General features: G+C 44.9%; 1 protein-coding gene across 1 annotated transcript in view; it reads left to right on the forward strand.

Moving 5' to 3' along the window:
• The window catches only part of LOC138975660 (MAP kinase-activated protein kinase 5-like), a 17,916-nt gene extending 3,629 nt beyond the window's left edge, over positions 1–14,287 (forward strand). The window contains exons 4-11 of the mRNA XM_070348394.1: positions 1,329–1,437; positions 4,413–4,502; positions 4,842–4,937; positions 5,666–5,740; positions 7,346–7,533; positions 9,847–9,973; positions 10,281–10,408; positions 11,720–14,287. Coding sequence (XP_070204495.1) covers positions 1,329–1,437; positions 4,413–4,502; positions 4,842–4,937; positions 5,666–5,740; positions 7,346–7,533; positions 9,847–9,973; positions 10,281–10,408; positions 11,720–11,837 — 931 coding nt within the window. The 3' untranslated portion in view covers positions 11,838–14,287. The remainder of the gene's footprint in view (positions 1–1,328; positions 1,438–4,412; positions 4,503–4,841; positions 4,938–5,665; positions 5,741–7,345; positions 7,534–9,846; positions 9,974–10,280; positions 10,409–11,719) is intronic.
• The last annotated feature ends 1,013 nt before the right edge of the window (positions 14,288–15,300 follow it).

Below are 15,300 nucleotides of genomic sequence, written 5' to 3' on the forward strand. Positions count from 1 at the left end.
AGAAAAGGAGGGAGTCGTACAATTGGGCCAAAATGTTAATTTGCAGAGGTTATGAACAGAAAGTCTGAGAAAACAGGGTTTTAAAAGGGAATAATAATAATAATAATAATAATACGAGAATTTATAACGCGCACATATCTCACCACAAGGCGACTCAAGGCGCACTCGTACACAATCGTTCGCATTAACAACTCAAGCATACTCAAATACACTTAAGCATAAATTGCATGAAGATGGCAAGGCAACAACACAAACAGAGAAACGGCACTCAAAAGTAAGCATGAAAAAGAAAAGAAAATTTCAAACAATAATTATGTACATGGCTATTTGATTACAACTGATCTGATTTAGGCTTGCAGGTAAGATGGGTGAGGGGGGGGGGGGTGTAGTGGGGCACTGTAGTCTAAGGAATATTTTTAGGGAAAAGAAAAGTCTTGAGTCTTAAAGGGGGGGGGGGGGGTTCCACTGCATAAACAGCTTCAACAGGAGTCTTGATCTGCATACTGTCCTTTGTACTGGAAACTTGCACTCTCCCAGTAAGGTCATACATTGTACTACGTTGCAAGCCCCTGGAGCAATTTTTTGATTAGTGCTTTTGTGAACAAGAAGCAATTAACAAGTGGCTCTATCCCATCTCCCCCCCCCCCCCCCCCCCCCCCCCCCTTTCCCCGTCGCGATATAACCTTCGTGGTTGAAAACGACGTTAAACGCCAAATGAAGAAAGAAAGAAAGAAAGAAATCTGCATACTGTACGCACTAGAAAGTATAGAAGCAAAAAACAAAAAAAACGGTTAGATTTACTCCATAAATGAGAGTAGAAAGCAGAACAACGGTGACTGCGCGTGAGAGCCAGAAATAAAAAAGACCAGAAAAAAATGTGCTCACGTGTTAACGAAGATGACAAAAATCACAATGTTTGACGTGAATCGACCCTACGGTCTTGTCCTCACGAACACAAAACGTGAAACAGAGTGGATAAAAGAAGAAGACAGCCGTAAAATAAAGTCGGTACACAAAATAGTACAACATTTTCTTGTTTTCAAAAACTAGAGTATGTTTTCGTCCATTCCATAATGCAAATTTAGTGCGTCCTGCGCCCTGCTCCTTTCAAGTTACAGGGCCCCCTAAATGAACTTCAAGGGTATGCGTGCTAGGTATCTGTTTGTTTCCAAGTCCTAAGACATCCAGGATCTTTAACATCGACATTCGTCTTTTTTCATGCTTTTTTGCTTCCATGGTGGTACTGTTCCATCTACACTGAATATTGACTCTGGGTAGTACAGACAAAATCCAACTCTTTCCATCCATTTCATAATTTCTTTCTGCAGGTCTCGGCTTTTTTTGGTGATGGAGCTCATGGAGGGAGGGGAGCTGTTTGATCGCATCAGTCAAGAAGATTACTTCACAGAAGAAAGAGCTGCCATGTACATGGTAGAGGTAACACAAATTTCCCTGTTGGATTTTCTTCTGCGTTCATGGGCAGAAATTCCCATGTACACTCATGGGTGGGTGGTTTTTGTTTGTGCACGAGTGGATTTTTTTTACGTGTATGACCAATTTTACCCTACCAATTTCAGGTCATACGCCAATCTTGGGGGAACCTAAGTTTTAATATCAGTTCTAGTGAACATTGCATATTCCAGAAATAACTCGGTCTTTTCATTGGCTGTAAAAGAGTTGCGCCCCTTGCAAAACAATGGTGTTTAAAGATAAAGTGAGCGGAAAAAAAAATCCCCAAAAGAGAGAATTTTGAAATGGGAGGGGGATAAGGATCTTCTTCTTCTTCTTCTTGGCGTTCGCAGAGGTTACACGATCAATCCAGCACTGGTGATAAATGTTGTCGTTTTCTCCAACTCCTGTCGACTGCCGTATAGTTTGGTCTGCAAGGGAATTGGTGACGGCCACACTTCTTTTCGTTCCTCATCCAGTAAGGGACATCGCTGTAAGATGTGTTCCGCTGTTTGGTCTTCTTGCCGGCAGGCACAGGTTGGTGATGGCGCCAGCTTGAACTTTCGGTTCATGTGAGCATTGAGCCTGTTGTGGCCAGTACGCAGCCTGATGAGGTTGGGGGATAAGGATAAGGATACGATTCATATAGTCCTGTGAGGTTACCCTCACGGAAATTCTGGCTGCCTTCTCCCTGGGGAAAGCGAGCTGTCATACACTGTATACGGCGCTACCCATTCTTTTGTTTTTTCCCCCTGCATGGGAGTATTCATGTTTCGTAGCCCTGAGACTTTCGCTGTGAACTTGGGTTCTTTATCGATCGCATGCGTGCACATGGGGTTGTTCGGACACCGAGGAGAGTCTGCACAAAGTTGACTCTGGGAAATAACTCCCACGCCGATAGCGACAACTGATTTTGAAGCCAGCGCCGCTACCGACTGAGCTATTTCCCCGCCCAGAGGTGTTTAAATATAAGGTGATGATGTTTTTAACACTTTCTGATTTTAACATTTATTAATGCGGAATCCTGTTTATGAGGTGTATGTGCGTACTCCGCCAACAGTTTGTAAAGTGTACAATATATTTCATCTTTGGTTCAGCTAATATTAGACACAACGTTTCAATATTTGCTTGGATGGAATTCTATAAATGTACATATATACTTGCAAAAGTATACAGTGGAATTCCCCTTTTAAGGCCTCAACCAAACTGAGAAATCCAGTCTTAAAAAGGAGGTTCCCCTGTATCAAGATTCCGTGGGTCCAGTATGACCCGCCATCCCCCCGCGGGTTTGGGGGAAGAATTTACCCGATGCTCCCCAGCATGTCGTAAGAGGCGACTAACGGATTCTGTTTCTCTTTTTACCCTTGTTAAGTGTTTCTTGTATAGAATATAGTCCATTTTTGACTCACATGCGAAGCAAAAGTGAGTCTATGTACTCACCCGAGTCGTCCGTCCGTCCGTCCGTCCGTCCGGAAAACTTTAACGTTGGATATTTCTTGGACACTATTAAGTCTATCAACACCTGATGTGGCTTGATGGTGTATGGTTACAAGATCTCAAAAAACATGTGCGGCAACTTGACCTCACTTCAAGTTCAAGGTCACAGGGGCCGTAATTGTTGTCTTAAAAACGACCATTTTTCACATTTTTGCATTTTTTTCTGAAGTTATCGAGAATGGCAACCTTAGCTATGTATGCTATACAGGGCAATGTAAGCCCTATCTTTGGACACCAGTTTGGTTGACCTTGCTTCAAGGTCAAGGTCGCAAGGGTCCTTTAAAGTTGGATTGTATACATATTTTGAAGTGACCTTGACCCTGAACTATGGAAGATAACTGTTTCAAACTTAAAAATTATGTGGGGCACATGTTATGCTTTCATCATGAGACACATTTGGTCACATATGGTCAAGGTCACTTTGACCCTTATGAAATGTGACCAAAATAAGGTAGTGAACCACTCATGGTAGAAAGAGCCAATAAGCACCATTGTACTTCCTATGTCTTGAATTAACAGCTTTGTGTTGCATGACCTTGGATGACCTTGACCTTGGGTCAAGGTCACATGTATTTTGGTAGGAAAAATGTGTAAAGCAGTTCTTAGTGTATGATGTCATTGCTAGGTTTAGTTATTTGACCTTGACCCTGAAGGTCAAGGTCATGTAAAGGTCAAGGTCAAGCATGTGAGTCGTATGGGCTTTGCCCTTCTTGTTGTAAAGATTTTAGTCAAGCAGTATGTAAGAAATGTTAAGTCCTTTGTACTGGAAACTTGCATTCTCCCAGTAAGGTAATATATTGTACTACGTTGCAAGCCCCTGGAGCAAATTTTTGATTAGTGCTTTTGTGAACAAGAAACAATTGACAAGTGGCTCTATCCATCTCCCCCCTTTCCCCATCGCGAAATAACCTTCGTGGTTGAAAACGACGTTAAACACCAAATAAAGAAAGTCTTACAAAGGAGGGCCAGAGTCTTAAAAGGGGGGTACATTTACACAGGTTATGAACAAACTGAGAAAACAGGATCTTAAAAACCGGCACGGTTGGCCTAGTGGTAAGGCGTCCGCCCCGTGATCGGGAGGTCGTGGGTTCGAACCCCGGCCGGGTCATACCTAAGACTTTAAAATTGGCAATCTAGTGGCTGCTCCGCCTGGCGTCTGGCATTATGGGGTTAGTGCTAGGACTGGTTGGTCCGGTGTCAGAATAATGTGACTGGGTGAGACATGAAGCCTGTGCTGCGACTTCTGTCTTGTGTGTGGCACACGTTATATGTCAAAGCAGCACCGCCCTGATATGGCCCTTCGTGGTCGGCTGGGCGTTAAGCAAACAAACAAACAAACAAACAAACAAACAAACAAACAAACAAACAAACAAAGGATCTTAAAAGGGAGGGATCCAGTCTTGAATTGGGGGATCATATAATGGGGGTTCCACTGTATATATATATATCTCTCTCTCTCTTTTCAGGCTGTACAGGCCGTGCTGTGCCTGCATGACAAAAACATCGTCCATCGAGATCTCAAACCTGAGAACTTGCTTCTTACTGACAAAACAGAGGTATGTAATTCCACTTTCAAAGTACACAGGTTCAGTTTCAAAGCATGTATTATAGTCGAGAAAAACAGGCAATAAGATCGAGTTTGGGTTGATCAGAATGGAATTATCTTTTTTTTTAACGTTTATGGAGCTAGAGCAGCAGATTATAGTTGTGTCTGATTCATATCACTGCATGTGATGAAGGTGAGCCATATGTGCATTTAATTACTCTTCTTCAGTTCTGGTTATTTGTTTGTCCATCCTCTTCAGAGACCGCTAGGTCGAAGTTTTAACGAATGTTTTAATTTATCTTTAATTTAACGTTTTGATAACTAACTTTTCATGTTTGTTGAATTGCAGCGGGCCATGTTGAAGCTGTCGGACTTTGGATTTGCCAAGGAGGACAACGGCAACCTCATGACCCCTCGGTTCACTCCGTATTACGTTTCTCCTCAGGTGAGATGAGTACTGCATGTATAGTGCTGCTAGCATTATTTTATGAAAAATACAAATTATATGTTCTTGTTTAGCCTGAAAGCAGGCTAATTGGTATTAAAATAGAGGTAAACTTACAGAGATTTAACAGAAAATGTGGGAGAGCAATAGCTAGGTCTTAAAGGCCAACATCATGGGCACGACAGTCTATAGCTCTGTTTTCTCGTGCCTGTATTACATCCGGTGTCTAAATTTATCTCTGTGGCCTATAGCTTCCACTATAGCGAGGTATTGTCTCCTGGAGATGGATGTTCAACTTTAAAAGGGGGTCATATAGACATAGACATTGACATAGAACACTTTATTATCTCAACGAGGAGAAACTCAGGTGTGGTGTATACAGCATTACTGCATAAACAACATAAAACGTAAGAACATAAATAAGATATCGAGGCGCAAATAGTCCACTCATAATAGTCAAGATTAGGACGACAATATCAAAACAAATATATATATATCTCTCTCTCTCCCCCTCACTCTCCCTAGGAGAGGTCTTGAGTTGGTGGTTTTAAAAGGGGATGATTTCCCCTGTACTTCTATTGCCTCAGCATGGGTATAAAACTTAATTAAGATCTGTGTGAGGACTCCTGAGCACAACATTAAGGTTGGCGTAAGTAATGTGAAAGAAATGGGGCGATGAAAAGAGATGTTTTGTCATTTCAGTGGTTAGATAATTGTATGTTTTACAGGTGCTTGAAGCGCAGCGTCACCAAAAGGCAGCAGAGCAAGGAGGAACCCCACCCTCCCCCTACACGTATGACAAGGTCAGTGTTCCTTTGATGCGTTATTGGTTTTCTTTGCACGCTTGTGTTAACTAGACCTGGTGACTTACTTTGCTCTTTGAGCAGAACTAGAGTGTATTAGGAAAAGGAACGTTAGATGAATTTCTCGATGTGGATGACATGTGTGTGTGTGTATGTCCCCCTTTCCCTTTGTGTGTTTGTGTGTGTGTGTGGGTCACAGTGTGTGTGTGGGTCACAGTGTGGGTGTGTATATATATATATATGCGTACATGTGTGTGTTAATTTTCTTGTTGTCCTGTATTCTATTTCCTGACAGTGTTTTACACTTCTTACGCCATAATTATTCGCATGTCAGTGTTGTTCCCAGGCCTCAGTCTTTGGTCATTCATGCATACTTTTTTTAATCTGATGCATTGTTCTGACCCCATAGAACTTAGGTGGTTGCCAGGGGAGGTTCGACTGTTTTTCTGTTATCAAATAACCAAAGGGAAGTAAGCGCTCTTTATGCATACAACATGTGTAATGGAGTAAGCGAGAGTTGTATGGAACCTTTCTCCTGGCACCTGAGAGAATAACAAGCATTGAAATGAACAAGCGACTTTCATTATTATTATTATTATTATTATTGTGATCATTTTTATGTGCCTAATCTAGATATAGCCCTAGGCGCTTACATATTAATTTCTGCCGTTTGAAATGGATTTTTTTACAGACAGACAGACAAACAGACATTTTTTACACACAATATATAACGCATTCACATCGGCCAGTAAAGCTCAGTAGCCTATTAGGCGAGCATTCACCTTTCACGGCCTTTATTCCAAGTCAAACAGGTATTTGGTGGACATTTTTATCTATGCCTATACAATTTTGCCAGGAAAGACCCTTTTGTCAATTGTGGGATCTTTAACGTGCACACCCCAATGTAGTGTACACGAAGGGACCTCGGTTTTTCGTCTCATCCGAAAGACTAGCACTTGAACCCACCACCTAGGTTAGGAAAGGGGGGAGAAAATTGCGGCCTGACCCAGGGTCGAACACGCAACCTCTCGCTTCCGAGCGCAAGTGCGCTACCACTCGGCCACCCAGTACCTCAAAAAAGGATGATTACCGCAAGCTCATAATGCTCATCATTTTCCAAGGCACTCTAACTAACACTTACGTACAGTCATACACAAGAACACAAGAGAGTATAGGTTCTGTATAACTCTGGCTTACTCCATTACACATGTTGTATGCATAAAGAGCGCTTACTTCCCTTTGGTTATTTGATATCTTGCAGACTCTCTTCGGTGTCCGAACCCTCCCCCCGTGTACACTACATTGGGTGTGCACGTTAAAGATCCCACGATTGACAAAAGGGTCTTTCCTGGCAAAATTGCTTAGGCACAGTTAATAATTGTCTACCTATACCCGTGTGACTTGGAATAATAGGCCGTGAAAGGTAAATATGCGCCGAAATGGCTGCAATCTACTGGCCGTATAAAATTTCATCTCACACGGCATCACTGCAGAGCGCCTAGAACTGTACCCACGGAATATGCGCGATATAAGACTCATTGATTGTTTGATCTTAGTAACGCTCTGCCTCATTTTGTTTTTGTTTTAATTGCGTTTACGTTTCAGAGCTGTGACATGTGGAGCCTGGGAGTGATATTGTACATCATGCTGTGTGGCTATCCACCGTTCTACTCTGAAAACCCCTCGCACTCCCTGACGCCACATATGAAGAATAAAATCATGAGTGGAGACTATGAGTTTCCACATGAAGAGTGGGACAACATCTCTGAGGATGCTAAAGACATCATAAGAAAGTAAGTTATGATTTAGATGTGTTCATGTTTTTGTGCTACTTCTTTTGCGTTCATGAGCTGCCATTCTTAAGTACACTCATGTTTAAATAAAACGAAGACACTCATGTCGACTGCTTCAAGTCTGCCGTTGTCCTCCCACTCACCAAGAAGCCCGGCCTTGACGTCAACGAGTTGAAAAACTACCGTCCTGTGTCCAACCTGCCCTTCCTCTCCAAGCTTCTGGAGCGCGCGTATCATCCTGGAGCAGTTGAGCGCCCACCTGTCTCGGAACTCGCTGATGCCAGTGTACCAGTCAGCGTACCGCCCTTACCACAGCACCGAAACGGCGCTCCTGCTAATCACCACGGACCTCCTGAACGCAACAGATAGCGGTCTCGTCTCTGCCCTTGTGCTGCTGGATCTTTCCGCGGCCTTCGACACGATCGACCACCAGCTACTCGTCGATCGCCTCAGTTCCACGTTCGGCATTCACGACACCGCCCTCTCTTTGTTCTGGAACTACCTCCAGAACCGCTCTCAGACTGTCACCACTGATTTGTTCTCTTCTCAGCCTGTCCCTGTCTGCTTCGGCGTCCCACAAGGGTCTGTCCTCGGCTCTGTCCTTTTCACCCTGTACACCCAACCCCTCTCCCTGGTCATCGAACGCCACGGCTTGAACTACAACTCCTTTGCCGATGACACGCAGCTCCAGAACAGCGCCAAGCCGGAGGACGTTGACAATCTCCTGGGATCTATCTCCAGTTGTTTCACTGACATCAAGAACTGGATGACTGAATTTGAACAAGTTGAAGCTGAACAGTGAGAAGAAGGAGGCCTTTCTCGTTGGAACACGACAGAAGATTGCTTCCCTCACTGTGACCGACCTCCAGCTGGATGACGCGACTGTTCCATTCTCCCCTGCTGTCAAGAGCCTTGGCGTCTTTCTCGACTCCACTCTCTCCATGCAGACACACATCTCCTTCATCATCAAGACCTGCTTTTTCCACCTACGACGCATCGCCTCCATCCGTCGCTACCTCACCCACGACGCCTGTGTCAAGCTGGTTGTCTCCCTCATCTTCAGTCGTCTGGACTACTGCAACTCCCTTCTGGCTGGCCTCCCCGCCTCATCCATTCATGGCCTACAACGAGTCCAGAACTCTGCTGCCAGGCTGACGTTGAGGAAGACGAAGCGAGACCACATCACCCCCCTACTTCGCTCCTTGCACTGGCTCCCTGTCAACACCCGAATCTCCTACAAACTGTCCACTCTGGTCTACAAGTGTCTCAACGACTCTGCTCCCGAGTACCTTCAATCCTCCCAGGACCTGTACACCCAGCCCTCCGACCGTCCCCTTCGTTCTGCTGCTGACCCACTCCGCCTTCACATCCCTCGCTCGAAACTCGCATCTGCTGGTCAGCGTGCATTTCCCTCCGCGGGCCCCTCCATCTGGAACTCCCTGCCGCTTGAGCTTCGCCAGAGCCCCTCTCTTGACGCGTTCAAGAGTAGGTTGAAGACTCAGTTCTTCCCGTAGCTGGCTGCGACTTTCATGTTTGACAGTGATGTGTTGTGCCCCAAAAGACATTCTTGTGCTGTGCTCTGTGAGAGGTGTTTTCTTTGTGTTTGATATTATTTTGTTTGGACCTAGCTATTGATGTGTACATTGTTGTTAAACAGTTGTTTGTTGTATGTTTATCAGGGTTTGCTAGTGTGTGCTAGGGTTTGTGTCCGTCTGTAGATGTTAGTTTCTTTGTTAGTCCTGTGTTGACAACTCTTCGACAAGCGCTTAGAACTGTACTCACGGAATACGCGCTATATAAGCTTCATATTGATTGATTGATGTTGTAGAGTCTGGGCTTTTACTTTTAACACAGTTATTAAAAGTAAAAAGACTAAATTAGTAAATGAAGGACTGCATGACACCAGAAGAAAGGTAATACACACAAAACGACAGACACACACAGACAGACAGAGACACATTGACCAGACATCACATACAGACACAGACACAGACACACACACACACACACATATCAGACGCCGACCGACAGGACAGGACAGGACAGGACAGGACAGGACAGGACAGACCAGACCAGACCAGACCAGACCAGGACAGACCAGACCAGGACAGGACAGGACAGACCAGGACAGACCAGGACAGACCAGACCAGGACAGGACAGGACAGGACAGAACAGACCCAGGACAGGACAGACCAGGACAGGACAGGACAGGACAGGACAGGACAGACCAGGACAGACAGACAGACAGACATATACACACCTGCAAATTCAACTGAACCGTTTATAAACAGCACAACTGAATTACTTTGCAGGCTGTTGTACGTAGACCCAATGAAGAGGATGACGATCCATGAGCTAGCTGCCCACCCATGGTTGGACAGGTCTACTTCAGCTCGCAACAAGACGCCTCTCAGCTCCCCCGTCATTCTAGCTGATAGGGTGAGCTTTTATTTGTCCGCTTACAGTTTCGCCAGTTTTGTATACATTAAGGACCCCGCCCCCCCCCCCCCCCTTTAAGACATCCAGAGAGAGAGAGAGAGAGAGAGAGAGAGAGAGAGAGAGAGAGAGAGAGAGAGAGAGAGAGAGAGAGAGACAGAGAGAGAGAGACAGAGAGAGAGAGAGAGAGAGAGAGAGAGAGAGAGAGAGAGAGAGAGAGAGAGAGAGAGAACAGAAACCAAACAAAACAGCAAATGAACAGACATGCACATATCACACGTTTCATGATGATTTATGTTTTTCTGCACAGAACCAATGGGCAGAAGTGAAACATGCACACGCCTGTGAGATGACCCAGATGAGGCTTGCTGATAAAGCCGTTACCCTGAAATCCATCACTCTTGCTGACAACCCCATGATCCGCAAACGAAAGCGCAGGTAAATTTGTTATGTTATATGAAGTCTTATATCGCGCGCGTATCTCCAGACTCGGACTCAAGGCGCAGGGATCTATTTATGCCGTGTGAGATGGAATTTTTTTACACAATACATCACGCATTCACATCGACCAGCAGATCGCAGCCATTTCGGCGCATATCCTACTTTTCACGGCCTATTATTCCAAGTCACACGGGTATTTTGGTGGACATTTTTTATCTATGCCTATACAATTTTGCCAGGAAAGACCCTTTTGTCAATCGTGGGATCTTTAACGTGCACACCCCAATGTAGTGTACACGAAAGGACCTCGGTTTTTCGTCTCATCCGAAAGACTAGCACTTGAACCCACCACCTAGGTTAGGAAAGGGGGGAGAAAATTGCTAATGCCCTGACCCAGGGTCGAACTCGCATTGTCCAAAAGCACAGCATTTTCAAGACATTACATTTAGCTGAAATGTTATCAGTTGCTCAGAGTGTTTATAATCTATCTGCTGCCTGTTTGGTTTAATCGATAAGAGTTTGTTCTGGTGAGTCATTTTACAATGCCAAGAAGTAAATGTTATCATCAAAACTTGCACATTATTAAGTAAAGCCTGATGCTAGTGTTTATGGATAACAGGGGAACCTGTCAATAACAACCACCCAGGAAGGACCAGAAGTGTTTGTTGTAGACAGGTGATTATTATGGAAAGATGAATTATATTGAGAAAAAAAATCGTCGGCGATCCATTGGTGTGGTCCTTGTAGGCATGTGGTCATTAGGGAGAGGTGGTCGGCAGGGCAAGTTCGACTACACTGTCGGATCTATTTAAATAAGCAACAGTTTTTTTCCCTAACTAGCTGATTTATAACGTACGTTTAAGATAAATCTGCAATCGTGTTTCTTTATGATTTTGTGTATTATTAGATAATTGCATGGATATGGAAAAAAGGAATGGTAGACGTTTTTGAAATCAGTTGTTTTAGAAAGTGAAAAGTACAACTTCTTGGAACATCTTAGTATTGTCTATTGAAAGTGAATTTATTAAGTGACACTTTTTGGAACTTCTCATTAATATTACAATTCTGGATAAGCCAACTGTTGTTGTGTCTGAAAATCTCTAACAAATCTCTTGTAAACTGTGATGAAGATGAAAAGATTTTCACAAGAATTAAGTTGCCGTCTGCATTTTGTGCTTTATGTTATTAAATTCATAAAGTCTTTTTTTTTTGTGTAGTTAGTGAACTCGTTAATGTGCATCTTTATTTGCTTATTCTTAATTTTGTTTCATTTATTTACTAATATTCTGTTGAATGTCTTTGTTTCAGAGGAACTGTGTCCAGGGAAGAGACAACAGAGGATACCCTGTCTCCCAACAAAAAGACGGCAGTACACCCACAGACCACCACAAGTTTTGAGACCAGACCAGAAACATCTTTCCTTTAGCACAAATGGGACTGAGAAGGGGTCATGAAACTGTGGGTGTGCATGTACCAAGGAAAGAGTTAATGTGCACTTTTTCAAGGATTGGCACAAAATTTGTTTCGTTTTGCAATAGCTAGGTCAAAAGACCAACTGGATTAAATGGCAATGGCCGGTCTTTTGAGAAGACAATAGGTCCAAACTTATCTGTCGACTAATGGTCCAAGTCACATACATACACACACACATATACACATGGATATTGGCATATGTTGGTCTTTATAACTCCGTGAAAAAAACTTTGCAACGTATTTGCATTAGTAATCCTACATTTTGGCCAAATATGTTTAGCCGGCCTGAAAGACTGTTTTATTTTTTCCATTGGAGGCATTGTCTTTACAACATGCACAAAGAATTGGACAAATATAGAGATGAAAGTTGGTAAGCGCCTTACTTTCTGTAAACATTGTAGCTGATACGAGCTACTCTTTGTGTAGCCGTGTGGCAATTTCATATACTGTTGTCCCTCTCTTTTTCTCCCTGTCTATTATCTTCCCCTGACCCAGGTTGTGTCTCCCGCTAGGAGTATTGTGTGTTGTAGCTAATTATAGGTGTGTAGGGAGGCTGGTTTCCTATTGGTTGAAGTTGTTTGAACGAGAGCGCGCGTGAGTCAGAATGACAGCGTGGGCTAGAACAGTACCCGGGGTGATTTCGAAGTGAGAGGACGTGTGTCAGTGTGCCTATCGGCTTGGATTTGTGCAGTTTAACTTTTGATTGAACGATTACTGTGTTAATGTAAGGAGTGTAGCTGAGCCATTATAACGTTTATTTTGGCGAAGGAGTGATTCGAGTATTGTTTAGAGAGACTTTGTGTGTGTGAACAAACGTTTTAGAGCTGGTTTTATATCAGCGAGGTGACTTTCGACCGGGATCGTAATTCGAGTTCCGACGAGTTGTGTGCGGCTGTACATTGAGGAGTGAACTACACTGCTTTCTGGTGTCTACTTTCTGGTGTCTACTTTCTGGTGTTTGCTTTCTGGTGTACGTTAATTAAAAGTCACGTTATCGCAACCTCTGTCTTGGCGTCTCATTTATGCTTCCTGGCCTATTCCCCCCCCCCCTTCCACTCCACCCTATCACATCTGGCGCATGCGAGCAGGATTCAGGAAGTAGAGACGCCGTAGTTTAACACCAGAAAGCAGTGTAGGAGGGACTCCGCACATCCAAGATGGCGGTCGACGTGGCTCCACGACCCCATTGGCAGGTGTTTCCCCCTCCCAGGCTTCCTGTCTTCACAAGCGGTGATGATGGCTGTCACCTGGACCATTTCACCACCGAGGCACGTCGCGTCATTTCCCACTTCAACATGGCGGCACTTGGAGGGGAGGGAGCAGAGTGGTTGATCCAGTCCCTCGCTGGGGCTGCCAGGAAGGAGGTTAACCTGCACCCCCCTCATGCGACCGCTACGGCTGACCTAGTCCTGACCATTCTGCAGGACACGTTTGGAGACCACGCCAGCATTTCTTCACTGCTTTCGTCATTCTTCACGCGTTACCAGGGACAAGAGGAGGGCCTTCTTTCATATGCCCACAGTTTGCAGTCTCTGCATGTCAAGATTAATTCTGTTGTTCCTGATACATTGACAGATGATGCTCTCCGGGATCATTTCAGCCATGGACTGTTTTTGCATCCTCTACGACGAGATCTGCTGCGCTTTGTGAGAGGGCGTGAGGCTGTCACTTTTGCGGCAGTCCGTGCCGAAGCTCTCAGGTGGATGAGGGAAGATGTCGATGTAGTGGCTGACCAAGCAACTCCTGTTTCCAAAGAGAGGAGTGCCGGGTTAAGTAGGCTGCAGGTCCCAGTCAACGAACTCGTCGTCAGATCAGCAGAGCTTCGCGCTGCCCTGGACCAACATCCGCGAGCTGCCTCACGTCATCAGCAACCGTCCGCGAAGCCACGTTGTTGGCTTTGTAACCGCCACGGCCATCTACAGAGCAGGTGCCCTACCAAGCGTCAAAGAGATCAACAACCGCTGTCATGGAGACAGCCAAGTGAGAAACGTGTGAGTCAGTCAACATCCATCACGCAACCTCTCCGTGAGCAAAGCTGCCAGACAGAGGAAGAGCATCAGAATGTGACACTGCCAGTCCCCGTGCAGCTACACGACACTCAGCAGGTCACATTTTGGGATTCCATGCTCAATCTTGCCCCTTTACCCCAAGTCCCTGCTACCCCAACATTCCCTGACCGAGGCACTGTCTACATGGCACGCCCTGTCTTCCCCCCACCCATCCAGCCTCTTCCGGTGCAGCCAGCAGCCCCTGCACCAGTTCCTGATCCACAGGCACCTCCAGCACGTGTTCAAGACCAGCCTCTGGCTAGAGACCCAGAACCTCTGGTTCCTCCTCCAGCTGCTGTGCCTGTGCGCCGCTCACAGCGTATACGGCAGAGATTGTCGTCGTTCTGAGCAGTCATGGGATTAACTTGATTTTATTTATTTTGAACAGACGGACTTGTGTGTAATATAATAAGTGTGCCGCTGTCATAACCCCGCCATCCGTCTATTGTGAACAGTCAGGAAAACAATGTGCTGCTGTCATGTGGGCAATGTGTCATTTGTGAGACTTTTCGTGTTCTGCTAAGAGACTGTGTACACTATGATTATTGATTGCCTGTTGTATTGTGTCTTTTATGAATGGGTTGGGTGACTATGCGTGTCATCCGTGACTGTTTCTGATTTTATTTGTTGTTTCACTTGGGTGAACTTGTATTTGTCTTTTGTGTTTGATTTATAGATGTCATTTTCAGCTAATCCGGCCCGAGGCGTTGTACCTGCGAGGACGCAGTTGGTATAGAGCTGGGGGGGATGTAGCCGTGTGGCAATTTCATATACTGTTGTCCCTCTCTTTTTCTCCCTGTCTATTATCTTCCCCTGACCCAGGTTGTGTCTCCCGCCAGGAGTATTGTGTGTTGTAGCTAATTATAGGTGTGTAGGGAGGCTGGTTTCCTATTGGTTGATTGTTTGAACGAGAGCGCGCGTGAGTCAGAATGATAGCGTGGGCTAGAACAGTACCCGGGGTGATTTCGAAGTGAGAGGACGTGTGTCAGTGTGCGTATCGGCTTGGATTTGTGCAGTTTAACTTTTGATTGAACGATTACTGTGTTAATGTAAGGAGTGTAGCTGAGCCATTATAACGTTTATTTTGGCGAAGGAGTGATTCGAGGATTGTTTAGAGAGACTTTGTGTGTGTGTTCAGTTGAACAAACGTTTTAGAGCTGGTTTTATATCAGCGAGGTGACTTTCGACCGGGATCGTAATTCGAGTTCCGACGAGTTGTGTGCGGCTGTACATTGAGGAGTGAACTACACTGCTTTCTGGTGTCTACTTTCTGGTGTCTGCTTTCTGGTGTACGTTAATTAAAAGTCACGTTATCGCAACCTCTGTCTTGGCGTCTCATTTATGCTTCCTGGCCTATTTTCCCCCTTC

The sequence above is a fragment of the Littorina saxatilis genome, linkage group LG9, assembly GCF_037325665.1.
Source record: "Littorina saxatilis isolate snail1 linkage group LG9, US_GU_Lsax_2.0, whole genome shotgun sequence".
Lineage (NCBI taxonomy): Eukaryota > Metazoa > Mollusca > Gastropoda > Littorinimorpha > Littorinidae > Littorina > Littorina saxatilis.